The following is a 14,946-nucleotide window of genomic DNA, read 5'->3' on the forward strand; positions in this document are numbered from 1 at the left end:
GCCTGGTCAACAAGAGACACCAAAGGAATTAAGCTGGATCAGGTGCTCAGGAGCTGACTCTCCTATGGGACTTTCACAGGCAGCTTCCTCTTTTTTTTTTTTGGTGATGGAGTCTCGCTCTGTTGCCCAGGCTGCAGTGCAATGGCACAATCTTGGCTCACTGCAATCTCTGCCTACCAGGTTCAAGTGATTTTCCTGCCTCAGGCTCCCAAGTAGCTGGGATTACAGGCACACATCACCACACCTGGCTGATTTTTGTATTTTTAGTAGAGACGGTGTTTCACCATGTTGGCCAGGCTGCTCTCGAACTCCTGACCTCAGGTGATCCACCTGCCTTGGCCTCCCAAAGTGCTGGGATTACAGGCGTGAGTCCATAGGCAGCTTCTTAGTGGTGTCCTCATATGTCTTTGCTCCCAAATCAGATAGTGCCAGCAGGGCTTCCTCACATAGACCCCCACAGCCTTCTACAGGAGAGCAGACCCATGGTGCACTCAGGGCCTCAGTCCTCCATGGGTCCCACCGAGGGAGACAGGCAGCCTAGCTGGCTGGGATAGTGTGGGGAGGGGTGGGAGCCCCAGCACTGCTTCCCAGCACGGGACCCACCTCCATCTTGGTCTGGATCCAGGGCCCGATGACATTGGCCTGTGCCCCAAACTGCTTGCGTAGCCTCTCATTGTGCTGCTGTCGGGCGTGCTCCTCCGTCAGAGCTTGGTCCCTCCGAGGCACCAGCTGCCGCACCTGGGGCAGGAATAACAAGGCGACTTTGGGGACAGGTCAGCCATCTGCCCATGTGCCAGATGAGGAAATGGAGGACCCAGGAGGGGAAGGGCCGGTCAGTAACAGAACAGGAGTGAAGGCGTCAACCTGTTCTGGAAATCCAGTCATTTGACATTTGGACAAACAATGAGTGTTTACTATATGACAATTTTAAATGAAATTGATAAAAATCAATTAAAATGGACAAAAATCCCTGCCTTTATGAAACTTACAATGGCTCGGCCCATGCCCTTCAACTCACGTGGTCCCATTTGCCATTGATCTCCTGAGGCGTGATGGTTGTGTAGGGGTTGGTGCCCGCCATATTGACGTGGTAGGTCTGGACAATCTTGGACACCTCGTTGTGGATGCCCAGGATAGCCAGACGCTCCTTATCAGCATCAGGGAGGGTGGCCTTGAACTGCTCATGGGCTGTGGTCAGTCCCTGGACAGAGATGGGAATATATGGGTAAGAGGAACAAAGGGAGCGCTAGAAGTGAGTGGAAGGGCCATGGAAGTTGAGTTCCACACCAGCTGGGAGACCAGGAGGCATCAATTCAAAGATTCTTGTGGCTGAGAACTGGGATGGTAGGTATGGCCACAGGAAGGAGAAGCCACAGTCATCAAAAGCAACAGTTTCATCCTTGGGGCTGGTGAAATTAACAGCAACCCCTCTGGCGTGTTCACCACCTGACAGGTCAAGGAGAAGGGCTGCTCCAGAGGCTCACTCCCCAGATGACCTCCCACAACGTGGACTTCCTTAGCTCCTGGCAAAACCTTTTAAATCCAGTACTCTGCAGCTGCATGAAAGATTGAGGAAGCTGCTAATTGATGTGAAATGAGCTCCAAATAAATGTTACATTAAAAATCAAGGTTCACGGCTGAGCACAGTGACTCATGCCTGTAATCCCAGCACTTTGGAAGGCTGAAATGGGAGGATCTCTTGAAGCCAGGAGTTCGAGACCAGCCTGGGCAACAAAGAAAAACCCCATTTCCACAAAAATAAAAATTAGCCAGGCATAGTGATGTGAGCCTGTAGTCCCAGCTACTAGGGAGGCTGCAGCAGGAGGATCCCTTAAGCCCAGGAGTTGGAGGCTGTAGTGAGCTATGATCCCACCACTGCATTCCAGCCTGGGTGACAGAGTGAGACCTTGTCTCTAAAAAAATAAAATAAATAAGGCTGGGTGCAGTGGCTCAAGCCTGTAATCCCAGCACTTTGGGAGGCTGAGACGGGCAGATCACGAGGTCAGGAGATCGAGACCATCCTGGCTAACCCAGTGAAACCCCGTCTCTACTAAAAAATACAAAAAACTAGCCGGGCAAGGTGGCGGGCGCCTATAGTCCCACCTACTCGGGAGGCTGAGGCAGGAGAATGGCGTAAACCCGGGAGGCGGAGCTTGCAGTGAGCTGAGATCCAGCCACTGCACTCCAGCCTGGGTGACAGAGCGAGACTCTGTCTCAAAAAAAAAATAAATAAATAAAAATAAAATAAAATAAAATAAATAAAAATCAAGGTTTAGAATATGGTATATAATAAAAGCTACTTTTTGTTTTATACAAAAAGGGTGCAAAGCATGGAAACAAACATACTTGCTTGTGTGCAGAGACTGTAGTCAAATTCTTACCTTTGGGGAGAGAATTAGGGACTGGAGGATAAGGAGTCAGAGGGAGACCCTATCATATACCCTTTTTAATTTTTTTTTTATTTTAGACCATGCACATATATTATCTTGTCAAAATAAGTCAAATGCAAAGGTTTTGCGTCTATAAAATCCTTGGGATGCTCTTCCTCAGGGACAAAAGTGACCCACAGAGCATGGGCCAGGGGCCCCAAGGGATCCAGCCTCTGGGGAGTGGGGTGGGGCTCACCTGGATCTCCTCAATGGTGTGCACAATGAAGGTGTCCTGCAGGTCCTCCATGGCCCCCTCCATCCAGTTGTTGAAGGGTGCAGCCCTCTTGGCATACTCCAAGTACAGCTGGTCAATGGTCTCCAGCAGTTTCTCGGTCCGCTGGGAGTACCAAATAGGGTGGGGGTTAGTACAGTGGTGTCCAGAATCATCCCCCACTCCTATCGAGATCCTTCTGGTGAGCCCCAGGTCTAGAAGCACTGCCTGAATCAGGCAGAAAGAACAAGCTCTTCCTGCCAGGTGTCTGAACCATCTCACATCGCAGTCACCTGGCCTGGCTCCCAGAGTCTGGTGTGTAGAATAGGAGGGTTCTCAAATGGCTGGGGTTGGGCTGTAAAGCACACTAAACTGGGAGGATGAGACAAGTGAGGGCAAGAGAGGAGGCATCGCCATGAGGGCAAAGTCCAAATCCTGTAAATCTTCCACATTTAGGCCAGGGTTGGGGGAGGTCTGGGGAACCCATAGTCTTTTAGCCCAAAGCAAAGAGAGTCAAGAAGCAGGAAGGGGCACCTCAGGACTGCTGGATATGGGCCTAGTTCTCCCTCTGGGACCCCTCACCTCCAGAGCTTCCCTTCGCTTCTGAGTTAGGGCCCCCAGATTGTCCCACTGGTCACAGATCTTTTGGCAACGGGCGTTGACACTAGGTGAGTCATAATAGTCCAGCTCACTGGGGAGGGAAGAGACAAGGAAGTTGGGGGACCCAGGTTAATTTCATGGCCCATCTCCCTCTCCCTGAGGCTGCCAGTGGGGTGGCTGGTGGTGCTGGGAAGAGCCAGGGGCACTCCCTTCAAGAGACCTTCCAGGTACTCCTTCCACCCCCTCCCCTCTTTCAGGAGACTCGCAGAGAGGAGACCACAGAAGACCCCTTCCCCAATCATGGCTGGAGGTGACACCAGCCTTCACCCCAATGGCCAATGGCAGGGAGCCCTCAAGGCCCAACCAGAAATCTCGGAACCAAGGCTTGGTCACCCTCTGCTCCTGTACTAGCTACAGGTGAGAACTGGTGGCCTTTAACAGGAAGGCAGTGGTCCCGGGCTTCTTCCCCACCAGGAGAGATATTTATTTTCTGCGTTGACTCCCTTCCCACCTGGGCACCCACCTGTGCCCACCCTCCCCACCTTCCATGGCCACACCCCCACCTCCCCCAGCAGCTGAGAAAGCCCAGCCTTGGCCCCTCACCACAGGGCACTACAGGGTAGGGGTATCTGGGGCCACCTACTTGAGTTCCTGTGCAATGGCGGCAATCTGCTCCACGCGGTCCTGGTGGGCAGCCAGGTCACTCTCGAAGGCCTCATGCTTCTTGAGCAGGGCCTTGATCTCTGAGAGGGTGGCCGTCTCATAGTCCTTCTGTCGCAGCATGGCCTCTTTGCCTGGATTGAGAGAGGGCCACACAGCTGAGCAAGAGTGAGAAGCATCTCCTTGGTCCCAACCGCCCACCCCTCAGGGCCCCAGGAGCTCCACTTCCGGGGGTGCTTCCCACAGAGGTGCCCATTGTGTAGGGATCTGCAGTGTACAAAAGCAGATGTGCAACTAGAACATCCAACCACGGGTGCAACAGGGAAAAGCACTGCTCTCCTCAGAGCACTTCCAAGGCCATGAAAGTGTCTACGTAGGAAGGCTATGCAGAAGTCTGTGGGAACGCATAGGGCATGACACTATACACACAACAGGAAACACAACAGGAAACAGCCATCCACACCCTCTGGTATAACCAGGAAAAAAACAACCCAAGCACCTCAGGGGCACCCTGCCTTTAGAATGTCCCCAGTTACTGTCACTGGCTGCCAGCAGCCCTGCAGGAGCCCCTTCCCTGGGTCGGTGTGTCCAGTGCACTCTGTACAGAATTCGACAGTGGCTAGTGCCTTCTCTGACCCTCAGACACACTGTCCTCTCTTTACAGGGCATGAGCAGGTCTTGCGTTTCTTAAATTTGTTTCCACAGGAGGAAAGCAGGAACAAGAAATGACCTCCCACAGTCATTGTTAGACGATGCTCACCAGCTGCCTTGTGAAGTTGACAGGTACCGGACGGGGGCTGGCCCGGCCTCCCTCACTCACACACCCAGCCCTCTGCTGCTGGGATGCTCAGCCTGTCTCAAAAAATAAGGCTGGGCTGGGAGCCAAGGCTGTGTCCCCGGGCGGCATTTCTTTCCTGCCTCCTGCTCTTTCTTCTTTAAAACAGAATGGTAATACATCAAGTTTAGAAAAAATTATAGGTAAGCCTACTTATCCACTCCTATTCAGTCTTTCCTTATGTGGATATTCTGTGAACGCTTTGGGCATATATAAATTATGTTTCCTGCTTTTAAAATATTTAGCAGCACATTAGTCGGGCGTGGTGGCTCACGCCTGTAATCCCAGCACTTTGGGAGGCTGAGGCGGGCAGATCACGAGGTCATCAGGAGATCGAGACCATCCTGACCAACATGGTGAAATCCCATGTCTATTAAAAATATAAAAATTAGCTGGGCATGGTGGCACACGCCTGTAATCCCAGCTACCTGGGAGGCTGAGGCAGGAGAATCGCTTGAACCAGGGAGTTGGAGGTTGCAGTGAGCCAAGATCGTGCCACTGCACTCCAGCCTGGGTGACAGAGCGAGACTCTGTCTCAAAAAAAAAAAAAAAAATTAGAGCACATTATTGGAATTTCTACCCTGGCTCCACAGTCTTCTCATGCAGACGTCTGCTGAAAGGCTGCACGTCCACTGCCCTAACCCTTCACTGTCCTACTGTGGGGTGCTGGGCCCCTCGGCTTGCCCTAGCGCAGATGTCTCCATGTTCAGGATGGATTCTTTAGACAGTCTCAAGAAATGGAATTCCCAGGTTAGAGTGTAGTAAACTTGGTAGACGTGAATACATGTAGCCAAACTGCTTTCCCCAGAGGCTGTGCCAGCATGCCAGCACTTCTCGTGCCCCTGCTGGTGGCTGGCAAGCCGACAAGGTCAATCTTTGCTCTGTACCTTGGCTGTGAGCTGGACCCAATAGAAGCAGGTGATGAATCAGTGCAATCCCCACTATCCCTCCTCCACTCTGCCCTGTCCACGCCTGGATAAATAACTCCACGCACACACAGTGGAAGTGGGGGCAGCAACCTCTTACCATTGTGTGCAAAGCCCAGCATTTTACTTACAAAGGGGAACTAGACCCAACCCCCCTTAGCCAGTCAAGCACACTCCATCCCTACACCAGGGGTCCCCACCCGCCGGGCCATAGACTGGTACCAGTTCATGGCCTGTTACGAACTGGGCCAAACAGCAGGAGGTGAGCCAGCAGGTGGGTGAGCATTACCACCTGAGCTCCACCTCCTGTTGAGTCAGGGGCGGCATTAGATTCTCACAGGAGCTCAAACTCTATTGTGAACTGCACATGCGAGGGATCTAGGTTGTGTGCTCCTTATGAGAATCTAATGCCTGATGATCTGAAGTAGAACAGCCATCCTGAAAGCATCTGCCTCCTCCCCACTCCGTGGAAAAACTGTCTTCCATGAAACTGGTCCCTGGTGCCAACAAGGCTGGGGACCGCTGCCCTACACCAAGCCAAGCCACTCCCAAATGGCCTTGGGGTATGGTTCTTCCTTCTCATCTCCAACCTAAGGTCTGAGGAGTACAAAACAGGGCTGAATGGGGGAGTCTTAGGGCACTGAGCTCCGCCGGCCAATGGGTCTGCCCCAGACTCCAGCTGAAATGGCCAGAGGGGCCCCAGCAGATGGGCAGCCTGTTCCCCACCTCCAGCCATGGTCCAGGTTCTGGGGAAACACTATCCTAGGTATGATCCTCTCTCTTCAGAGTTCACCTTAGCTGCCAATAAGCAGACACCAGACACGTCCCCAAGAGCCTCAAGGTTGGAGTAACAGGGACACACATGTGCTAAGGCAAAGGCCGGTTCATTGTAATTGGAGGCCAGGAAATACAGGAAAAAGAACTGAACAGATGAAAACCATAAACATGACATGTACTATAATACTGAAGCCTCACAACAACCCTATGAGGAGGCTGAATTAGGTTGAATGGGGTCCCCCATAAAACTCATGTCAACCCAGAACCTCAAGATGGAACCTTATTTGGAAATAGGGTCTTTGCAGACACAATTCCTTAAGATGACATTATACGGCTGGGTGCAGTGGCTCACGTCTGTAATCCCAACACTTCAGGAGGCAGAAGCAGGTGGATCACCTGAGATCAGGAGTTCAAAACCAGCCTGACCAACACGGTGAAACTAAAAACACAAAAATTAGCTGGGCATGGTGGCAGGCCCTGTAGTCCCAGCTACTAGGGAGGCTGGGGCAGGAGAATTGCTTGAACCTGGGAAGCAGAGGTTGCAGTGAGCCGAGATTCCGCCATTGCACTCGATCCTGGGCAACAAGAGCAAAATTCCGTCTCAAAAAACCCCCCCAAAAAACAAAAAACCAAAGTGAACACTCAGGTGGTAGAGCATTTGACTGCAAGGTGAACATTCACACAGCACTGCACTATGCAGGAACTCCCCTCAGAACTTCGTTATGTATTAACTGATTAAATTCTTATAAGCCTGTGAGGTTGGTACTATTATTATCCCCACTTTACAGATGAGGAAGCTGAGGCAACCAGAAGGCTAATGAACTTGCCTAATGCCATGGAACTAGTAAGGGACCAAATGAAACAAACGAAAAGCAAAGAATAGCGTAGTGGCTGCCGGCTGGGCTGGAGAGTAGGAAAGTGAAGCCCTGGGGAGGCAGGAGGCTGGGTTGGCCTCACCGTCAGTCCAGGCCTCGTGGATGGAGGCCTTCTGCCGGAACTTCTCTGCCAGGTGGTCCAGTCGCTCCAGCCTCCGGATCTCGTTCAGCAACCACTCCTCATAGCCCTTCTCCACCTGCTCCAGGCAGCCCCAGGCATTGTTGATGTCCTGTGGGGATGGGAGGTACAGGGTCAGGATCTGCCTCGGGCCTAGGCTTCAGGTCCCCTGGCCCCCTAGACCCCTGAAGGTGCCCCATGCCTTCCAGGAAGAGCCTCTTCCCTATCTCTGCCCCATATCCACCCCAGCCAGGCTGCCCCACCCTACCTCCCATCTCCCACTGGTATTTTCTGGGCTCCCAGGAGCCAGGCCTCCTGGGCAAGGCGTGGGACCTGCGTCTACATTGGTCACCCAGCTATGGGACTTTGAGAATAGAGCCCTGTGGGGAAACGGCCCCAGGCTCTCCCTGACTAGGATTGGTTTCCCACAGGACTCTATCCAATCACAGGGGCCACACATGTGCTAAGGCAAAGGGCCCCCCCAGGTAAACAGACCAACAATGAATGAGGCAAGCAGGCACTGGAGCTGCCCAGCCTCCCCACGGTCCTGGATCCGTTCATGGACTCAGGCCTCTGGGCAGTAGCCTGGGGCCTACAGAGACCCTGGCCTGGGTGAGCCGGCCAGAATTCTGGGAGGACAGATGCCAAGTGCCAACCCACACCCTCCTTCAGACAGGGCCATGCCTCCAGTTTGTGCAAGGGTACCCAGCTGGGCAGTCGCTGGGGTTGCACCCTGCAAGCCACCCTCCCCATCACATGTCCCCAGGCCAAGCTACATCTGTCCCCCAGAAAGGGTACTTTGTCTAATTCTCATAGAGCACCCTTAGGCTAGCAGTGGCTCTGGCCACCTAAAAGCCACTGATTCAGCCTTGGAGCCCCGAAATGACGGCAACTTTCTAAACTGCAGACACACTTGCAATGTATTCTCCCTCCACCACCCCCTGGGTTGCTCTGCCCACAATGCTGTTTGCCTTTCACCCTCCCCTTCTAGACCTGTCGTGTGCCCGGGACGCTCCTATTACTTTTCACTTAAGGACAAAAAGCTCCGTCATGGCAAATTTCTTATTTTCTTCTGGGTGTTTCTCTGGCTTATACAATTTTTCCCTAAGTTGTGGGGACAATGTCAAGGGGGATGAATAACAAAAATAACCTAAAAGAAGAGTATTTTATGACATGGAAAGCTGGTCAGAACACAATGTAAGATTGGAGTTGTTTTTTTTTTTTTAAAGCAGCTTATTATATAAAACATGCTTTAGTTATCTGTCAGTGCACACTTGAGTACAAAAATGGGGAAAAATGTTTAATTTCAAATACATACGCTTTAGGATTCCCTCAAATATTTACATGAAAAAACCAAAAAGATTAAAATCATTTTTTTAAAGTTGATACTAGGTAGTAAGATCTTCAGTAATTTCTCTGTTCTGTATTTTGCTTATTTGTATCCTTGAAATATACTACCCAAAAAACCCACGAAACTATTACTTAAGTAATAATATTTTTTAACTACTTAAGATTCCATGTAAGTAGAAATCAACTTGACTGTGATTCAATTATGCCCTGTTTTGTTCAGGGTATCAAAAAGCATTGTGTTCACAGGGATGATTTTTTGTGAGAAGGAGGTCTGGAGTAGATGCTCAGGGGTCTGGAAGGGCAAGCCTGACCCAGAATGGTGTGGGCAGAGGGGGCCGCCCCACATGGCCGAGTTCGGGCTTGTGCCTGGGTGATACGGGAAGGGGGATGTGACTTCTGGAGCAGTGTATGTAGGCAGAAGCAAACACACCCATCCCCACCCCCATAAAGCTGACTTTGACCACGACTAGGAGCAGCTCAGAGGTGGAGGCAGTCCAGTGTAGCGGCCCAGGCTCACCCCCAGTGCTCACCGAGACCATCCTGCCCTCGGAGGGCATGAAGGCAGGCCGGTTGCTGAGCCGCAGCTTGGTCTGCAGCGTGTTGAAGTTGATCTCCAGCTGGCACTTCTCCTGCACCTTGGGCGGCTTGTGCAGGCGCCGGTAGTCCCGGAAGTCCTCCAGCTTCTGCTGCATGGCATGCATGGTGTTCTCGGGCACCCGGTTCTCCAGCCACGGGATGGTGCGGCGGATCCACTCCAACAGCTAGGGCAGGAAGGCGGTGGGGGCAGAAGGTGAGGACGCGGGGAGGGAGTGTGCTAGAGCCAGCCTCCCTCTCCTCCCAGTCCTTCCCGCAAGGGGAAGGGGTCTCTCCTGGTAGCACACTCCTTCCCAACTACCGACATTCCCAGGCCATGAAGCCAGCTTCCAGGGTGTTCCCTTTGAGAACCACAGGCTTCGTGAAGCCTGGCTACTAGAGTACATCGACTCACAGTCACATCACTCAACCTCCCTGCTTTGCTAAGGGAAGACCCATAGACCTGGTGTGAAAATAGTGCAACTAAAAGGCAGGAAGGAAACCTGGGTTTTAGTACCAGGTTCTAACTGGCTTGGCCTCAGTTTCCTCATCTATACCATGGAGGGGGTTAATAGCTGTTTCCAGAAGTTCTTGCCATCTGACTTCCTAGGAATCTAGAATGTGGGTCTCTGACTTAAAAGGGAAGAGGCTGGCTTCTGGGCAGAGAGCTGGCCTGGAGCACAAGCAGGCACGGCCTGGACTGTTTTCCTTGAGCCAAGGTGATGGTGGTGGAGAAGGTGGAGGGGTGCACATGACAATAGGAATACACTGAACACCTGCAGGGGGCCAGGCACATCACACACATGGACTCATCTGAATCATCACAGAAACACTACGAAGCTAAGGGCTGTGGTCATCTGCATGTTACAGAGGAGGCACCCAAGGCCCTACCAGGTCCTGGAACTTGCCAAGGTGACCTGGCTGGAATGGCAGAAATTTAAACCCAGGTACTTGGGCTCCAGAACCTGGGTTCTTACTATGCTGGGCAGCAGATCCCCCAAGAGCCTGGGTTGAGCAGCTCAAAGGGCTGAATTCTTTCAAGAAAAGGAGGCTTAACCCAAATGTAGCCAATGGCAGAACAGGAAACCCAGCACTGCGTGATCCTGTCCCCTGAAAAGTAGGGGACAGCCGCTATGTTTGGTAGCTGCTATGCTAGCCTGAGCCAGCACTAATTTACCAAAAGCCCTACCCTCACCCTCTTACAACCAGATGTGCTCCTTCTCTCATTGAAGAAAAACTCACAGACTAAAAGTACACCAGGCTGGAAAGGGCTCTGACATCCCCTGGCTCAACTCTCACTTGACAAGTGAAAAAAACAAGACCCTGAGAGGCAAAGGGATATCCTAGGCTCATGATGACTCAGGGACCGGCCTCTGCCCCCACCTCACTACTTTCTGGGAGAGCCACAACAGAGCTCAGGCTGCCCTGGACTAGCTATATTGGGATCAGAGACTATACCAGCCTGGGACTATGCTCCAAGGAAAGATTTGGAGGTACACGTTCTAGGGGACTGACTCTTGCTAGAGACAGGCCAGGTGAACCCAGGGGGTACCCACATCACTGGCCAGCTTCTCGTAGTCTTCCATAAGCTGCTCGTTCTCCTGGTTGACGGCCAACACCTTGCAGATGCGATTGGCTGCTGTCTCCGCCTGGCAACAAGACAGAGAGAGTCACGACCAGCCAGCCCCAGCAGCAGGGGCACCTGGTACACACCTGTGCTGACAAAGCCCCTCCCATCCCTGCAGCTCCCTGTGATTGGAAGGGGGTTAAGAAGGCTGTGAGGCCACATTCCTCCTCTCTCCTTACCATCCTCCTTGCCAGCCCATGTCCAGGTCCCATGGGTCAGGTGAGCCTGGACAGAGGTCTTGGTGGCTGAACTGGGCCCCTGGAGAACAGCCTGAGTTTAAGGCCCAACCTGCAGGTTGGGAAGAAACTAATCCAATGACTGATACAATCAAAATGCTCAGGTCAGGCGGAGAGGTGAGAAAATTCATGCCCATCCTGGAATTCCAAGTGGAGGCACTGGAATTCCAAGGCTTAGGGCCTCTGGCTGGATTTTCCAGGATCTTAAGAGATGTGGGAATTCAAATCTGGGAGTCCTGGGATAAAGTGCTGACTGAGAAATCGTGGGACCTCTCGGGATCCCTGCAGAATCTCCCAAGACTCTTGGCCCAAAGCCTGAAGCACTTTAGAGAAAACTGAGGGACCCCTCTACTGCACCCAAGTCCAGACTTCCAGATCAACCAAGTATGGACACAATGCCCAGCAAGCCCAGCGCAGGCCCCTCTGGGACAGCTAAGCACACATCATGCGCTGTGTGCCGGGCTAGCAGGGACCCAAGACAGGCCTCAGCAGCAAAGGGAAGCGAAGGGAAAGGGACTGAATGGCAACCCAGGCAAAGACCAAGAAACCTTAGTGGGAGAGCGCCTTCTGCAGCTGTGGGGGCTACTGTACCCCTAACACCAGCAGGGACCCAGCATTCCTGAGTCCACTTCAAACAGGTGGTTTTAAAATCCAGCGGTGTTCTTGCATACATTCCAACCTTACGCCAAGGGAGAAGTGAACTCAAAGCCTTTTGGGGGCCAGAGGGTAGAAAGGAAGACAGCCTGGGGGTGGGAGAAGCTAGTATCTCCTGGGACCCTGGAGAAGGGTGTCCTGCAGATGAAAAATGATCCCTGGATTAACGGGTTGAAAGACAGGACCTCACAACTGGTTGATGAACACAACAAAACAGGTTTCAACTGTAGCAAGATGAACTGAGGCTGGTCGTAAGGAAGAACTTCCTGAGAATGAGTGTGCTTAGAATTGGAAGGAATGACTAAGATGGAAGATGGAAATGTTTTTTCCTTGAAGAACTTCTCGAATAAGACATCCACCCACCAAATCATGTGCTTTGTGGATGACTGTGCGGGGGTGTGTGGGGCAGGGGGTTAGGGGCAAAATGAGATCATCCTAAAGGCCCTGTCAGAAACAGTCAGGGAGGTCAAGGCAGGCACGCCCTGCAGAGTAAGGTGTCAGAGTGGGTTGGGAGAAGCAATAAGGAGAAGGTGGGAGTGGCCAGAGGGTGGTCTAAGAGTCCCCTGAGGTGGGGACTTTGAGTCCTGGGCCTCAAGAAACTGAGACAGGGAGTCACATCCTTAGGCCCTCACCCCCTACCCCCAACTCAACCCTATCCTGGAGATGCCATGGTTGCTTCTCATCCACAACTCCTGACTGATCGCCATTTCTCTCAAGAACCAACAAGCACCCATGGGGAATCCCAAGAAGCAACGAGGACGGAAATGCTTTTCCTCAGGCCTGCCCAGGAGACGTGGAGCCCCAGAAAGCAAGCGGGGCCATGGGAACCAGGCCAGCAGCCTCATGGGGCTGGCTGGGGAGCAACTTGCTGGAAGCCCCAGACTACTTCCCTTGAAGGCTGGGGCAGGGGGCTGTGGAGAGACCCGTGTGTCCTCCTCCAGGCTGATGTTTTGGTGAGGATGTGCCACCCCTGCAGACTATGCCAGAGATGTGCCACTCAAACAGCTGAAACTCCTTGGCAGCTACTCATCACTGGCACGAAGCAATTGTAGCTGTGATTTTCTTGGATAAAGCCACCCTCACTTTGTTACTCTCCTGATCCATCGGCTCAAGGGTCATAAACTCTGATGTGTGCCAATTTATCAAACTGGTGGACTGAGGTCTGCATTCATGGGATTTTACATGTGTCCTGTGGGATCGCAAGAGCCTCGCCCATCCCTAAGAGCCTGCTGACTACTCCAGGGTCAGGGTCAGGGTCAGGGTCAGAAGCGCTCCCTTCTGGATGAAGTCTGGGGGAGATTCCGGGTGGGCCTCCTGGGGACTTTCCACAAAGATCCAACCGCGTTCCCAAGCCCGAGTCTCAGCCACCTGCTCCCAGGCTGGCCTCTCCGGAAGGAGACTGACTGAGAATACCATCCATTATAACCAGTGAATCAGCCTTCAGAAATAACACACAAGTACCACGGGAGACATGAGAGCGCTTTCTGTATGGCAGGCCAGCCTGCAGACTCCAGCGGGGCTCCCTTGAGGGACAGCCCAGCTCCTACAGTACCTCTAGAAAGCAGGTTCCTGAAGTCCAGATTTGATTTTTCTAAAAAAAAAAAAAAAAAAAAAACCCTGGCAGAATCCTCAGAACCTCATCCTTTCCCTTTCTCTCGCAGCCTGACTCCCCCAACAGGCAGGCTGCACCCCAGAGAAGCCCACTGGGTGGTGAGTTGGACCTGCTTCCACAGTGGTCCCTTGATGAAAGCAGCTTCATCACCCACCAGCCTCAGTCTGAGAAGTAAGATGAGGTCAGCTGGGAAGGCCAGTCTTAGTCAGGCCCACGGGACATGGTCCCGGGAGCAGAAGAAAAGCCTGTTAGGGATGACAGGCCTTCCCCATCACCTCAAATTCCTGGTTTTCTAGCGTTTTCCTCTCATGGCTACAAGAACCCCATGAACTCTCAGGGATCTAGGAGAGAGGCACCCAGAACCACCAAGTACATAAAGAATCTCAAAGACGCTTTAGTCCAGAAGTTCAAAGGAGAGATTTGTTCTAGGGGAGGAAAGATTCCTTCCCTGAGAACCTCAGGAACTGAAGCAGCTTCAGAAGCAACTTCAGAAGAGAACCCCGGGAGAGCCCTGGCTTCAGGCTATTCCTGAAGAGGAGATGGGCCTCTCTGGACCCCAGCAAGAAGAACCAGGCGCCCTGACGTGAGACAGTGTAACAGATGCAACAGATAATTGATGGGTTCAGAAAATATTCTCTGGAAATGAGCAAAATGTTGCTTCCAAGTGCCAAAGGAAAAGACTATTAGAAATCTGTGTTTCCTTTCCCTTAGTTGGTATTTTCATGGTCGTTTTGGTTTGTTTTATTTTGTTTGTTTTTTGAGACAGAGTCTTGCTCTGTCACCCAGGCTGGAGCGCAATGGCACAATCTTGGCTTACTGCAACCTCTGCCTCCAGGGTTCAAGCCATTCTCCTGCCTCAGCCTCCTGAGTAGCTGGGATTACAGGTGCGTGCCACCAGATCTGGTTAATTTCTGTATTTTCAGTAGAGATGGGGTTTTGCCGTGTTGGCCAAGCTGGTCTCAAATTCCTGACCTCAGGTGATCCACCAGCTTCAACTCCCAAAGTGCTGGGATTACAGGTGTGAGCCAATGCGCCCAACCCGAATTTTCATGTTTTTTTTGTGGCCTACTTTAGGCTGTGCTATTATACAACTTAACATACAATACATTTTGTTGTATATTCGAGTTATTTTTTAAAAGATATGAACTATTATTATCCCCGAGTACTTAGCTATCCCAAGCCAAACTGCTACCCTAATAGTCAGCATCTGATTGCCTGATACAGGCACAGTCTAGAGAGGAACTGTCTTCAAGGTGACATCAAAACACCCAAACATGGCCAGATGATGTGCTGTGGCTCCGCCACCCACCACCCACAGATTCACATGAATGCTACGAGGATCTCATCTATGTCATCTTTAGCCAAAACGTTCCCAAATCTAGCTGGACCTGCTTTTTTCTTCTTCCCACAGCTGTCCACTGCCAGTCTTTCCCTCTGTCCTGAGTCAGCCACCAAGCCCAGGG

General features: G+C 52.0%; 1 protein-coding gene across 6 annotated transcripts in view; it reads right to left on the minus strand.

The window, feature by feature from the left end:
* Positions 1-14,946, minus strand: part of ACTN1 (actinin alpha 1) — a 107,333-nt gene that overhangs the window by 7,698 nt on the left and 84,689 nt on the right. For all 6 annotated transcript variants that reach the window (XR_003120518.1, XM_025392537.1, XM_025392540.1 and 3 more), the window contains exons 9-16: positions 10,911-11,003; positions 9,312-9,542; positions 7,396-7,543; positions 3,884-4,034; positions 3,223-3,331; positions 2,626-2,766; positions 1,019-1,201; positions 604-738 (exon numbers count right to left, since the gene is read on the minus strand). Coding sequence is in view for 5 of the 6 variants with exons in the window: in XM_025392537.1 (XP_025248322.1) it covers positions 604-738; positions 1,019-1,201; positions 2,626-2,766; positions 3,223-3,331; positions 3,884-4,034; positions 7,396-7,543; positions 9,312-9,542; positions 10,911-11,003 (1,191 nt within the window). In the remaining variant the exon portion in view is untranslated. The remainder of the gene's footprint in view (positions 1-603; positions 739-1,018; positions 1,202-2,625; positions 2,767-3,222; positions 3,332-3,883; positions 4,035-7,395; positions 7,544-9,311; positions 9,543-10,910; positions 11,004-14,946) is intronic.

Source organism: Theropithecus gelada, chromosome 7b (assembly GCF_003255815.1).
Source record: "Theropithecus gelada isolate Dixy chromosome 7b, Tgel_1.0, whole genome shotgun sequence".
NCBI classification, from domain to species: Eukaryota; Metazoa; Chordata; class Mammalia; order Primates; family Cercopithecidae; genus Theropithecus; species Theropithecus gelada.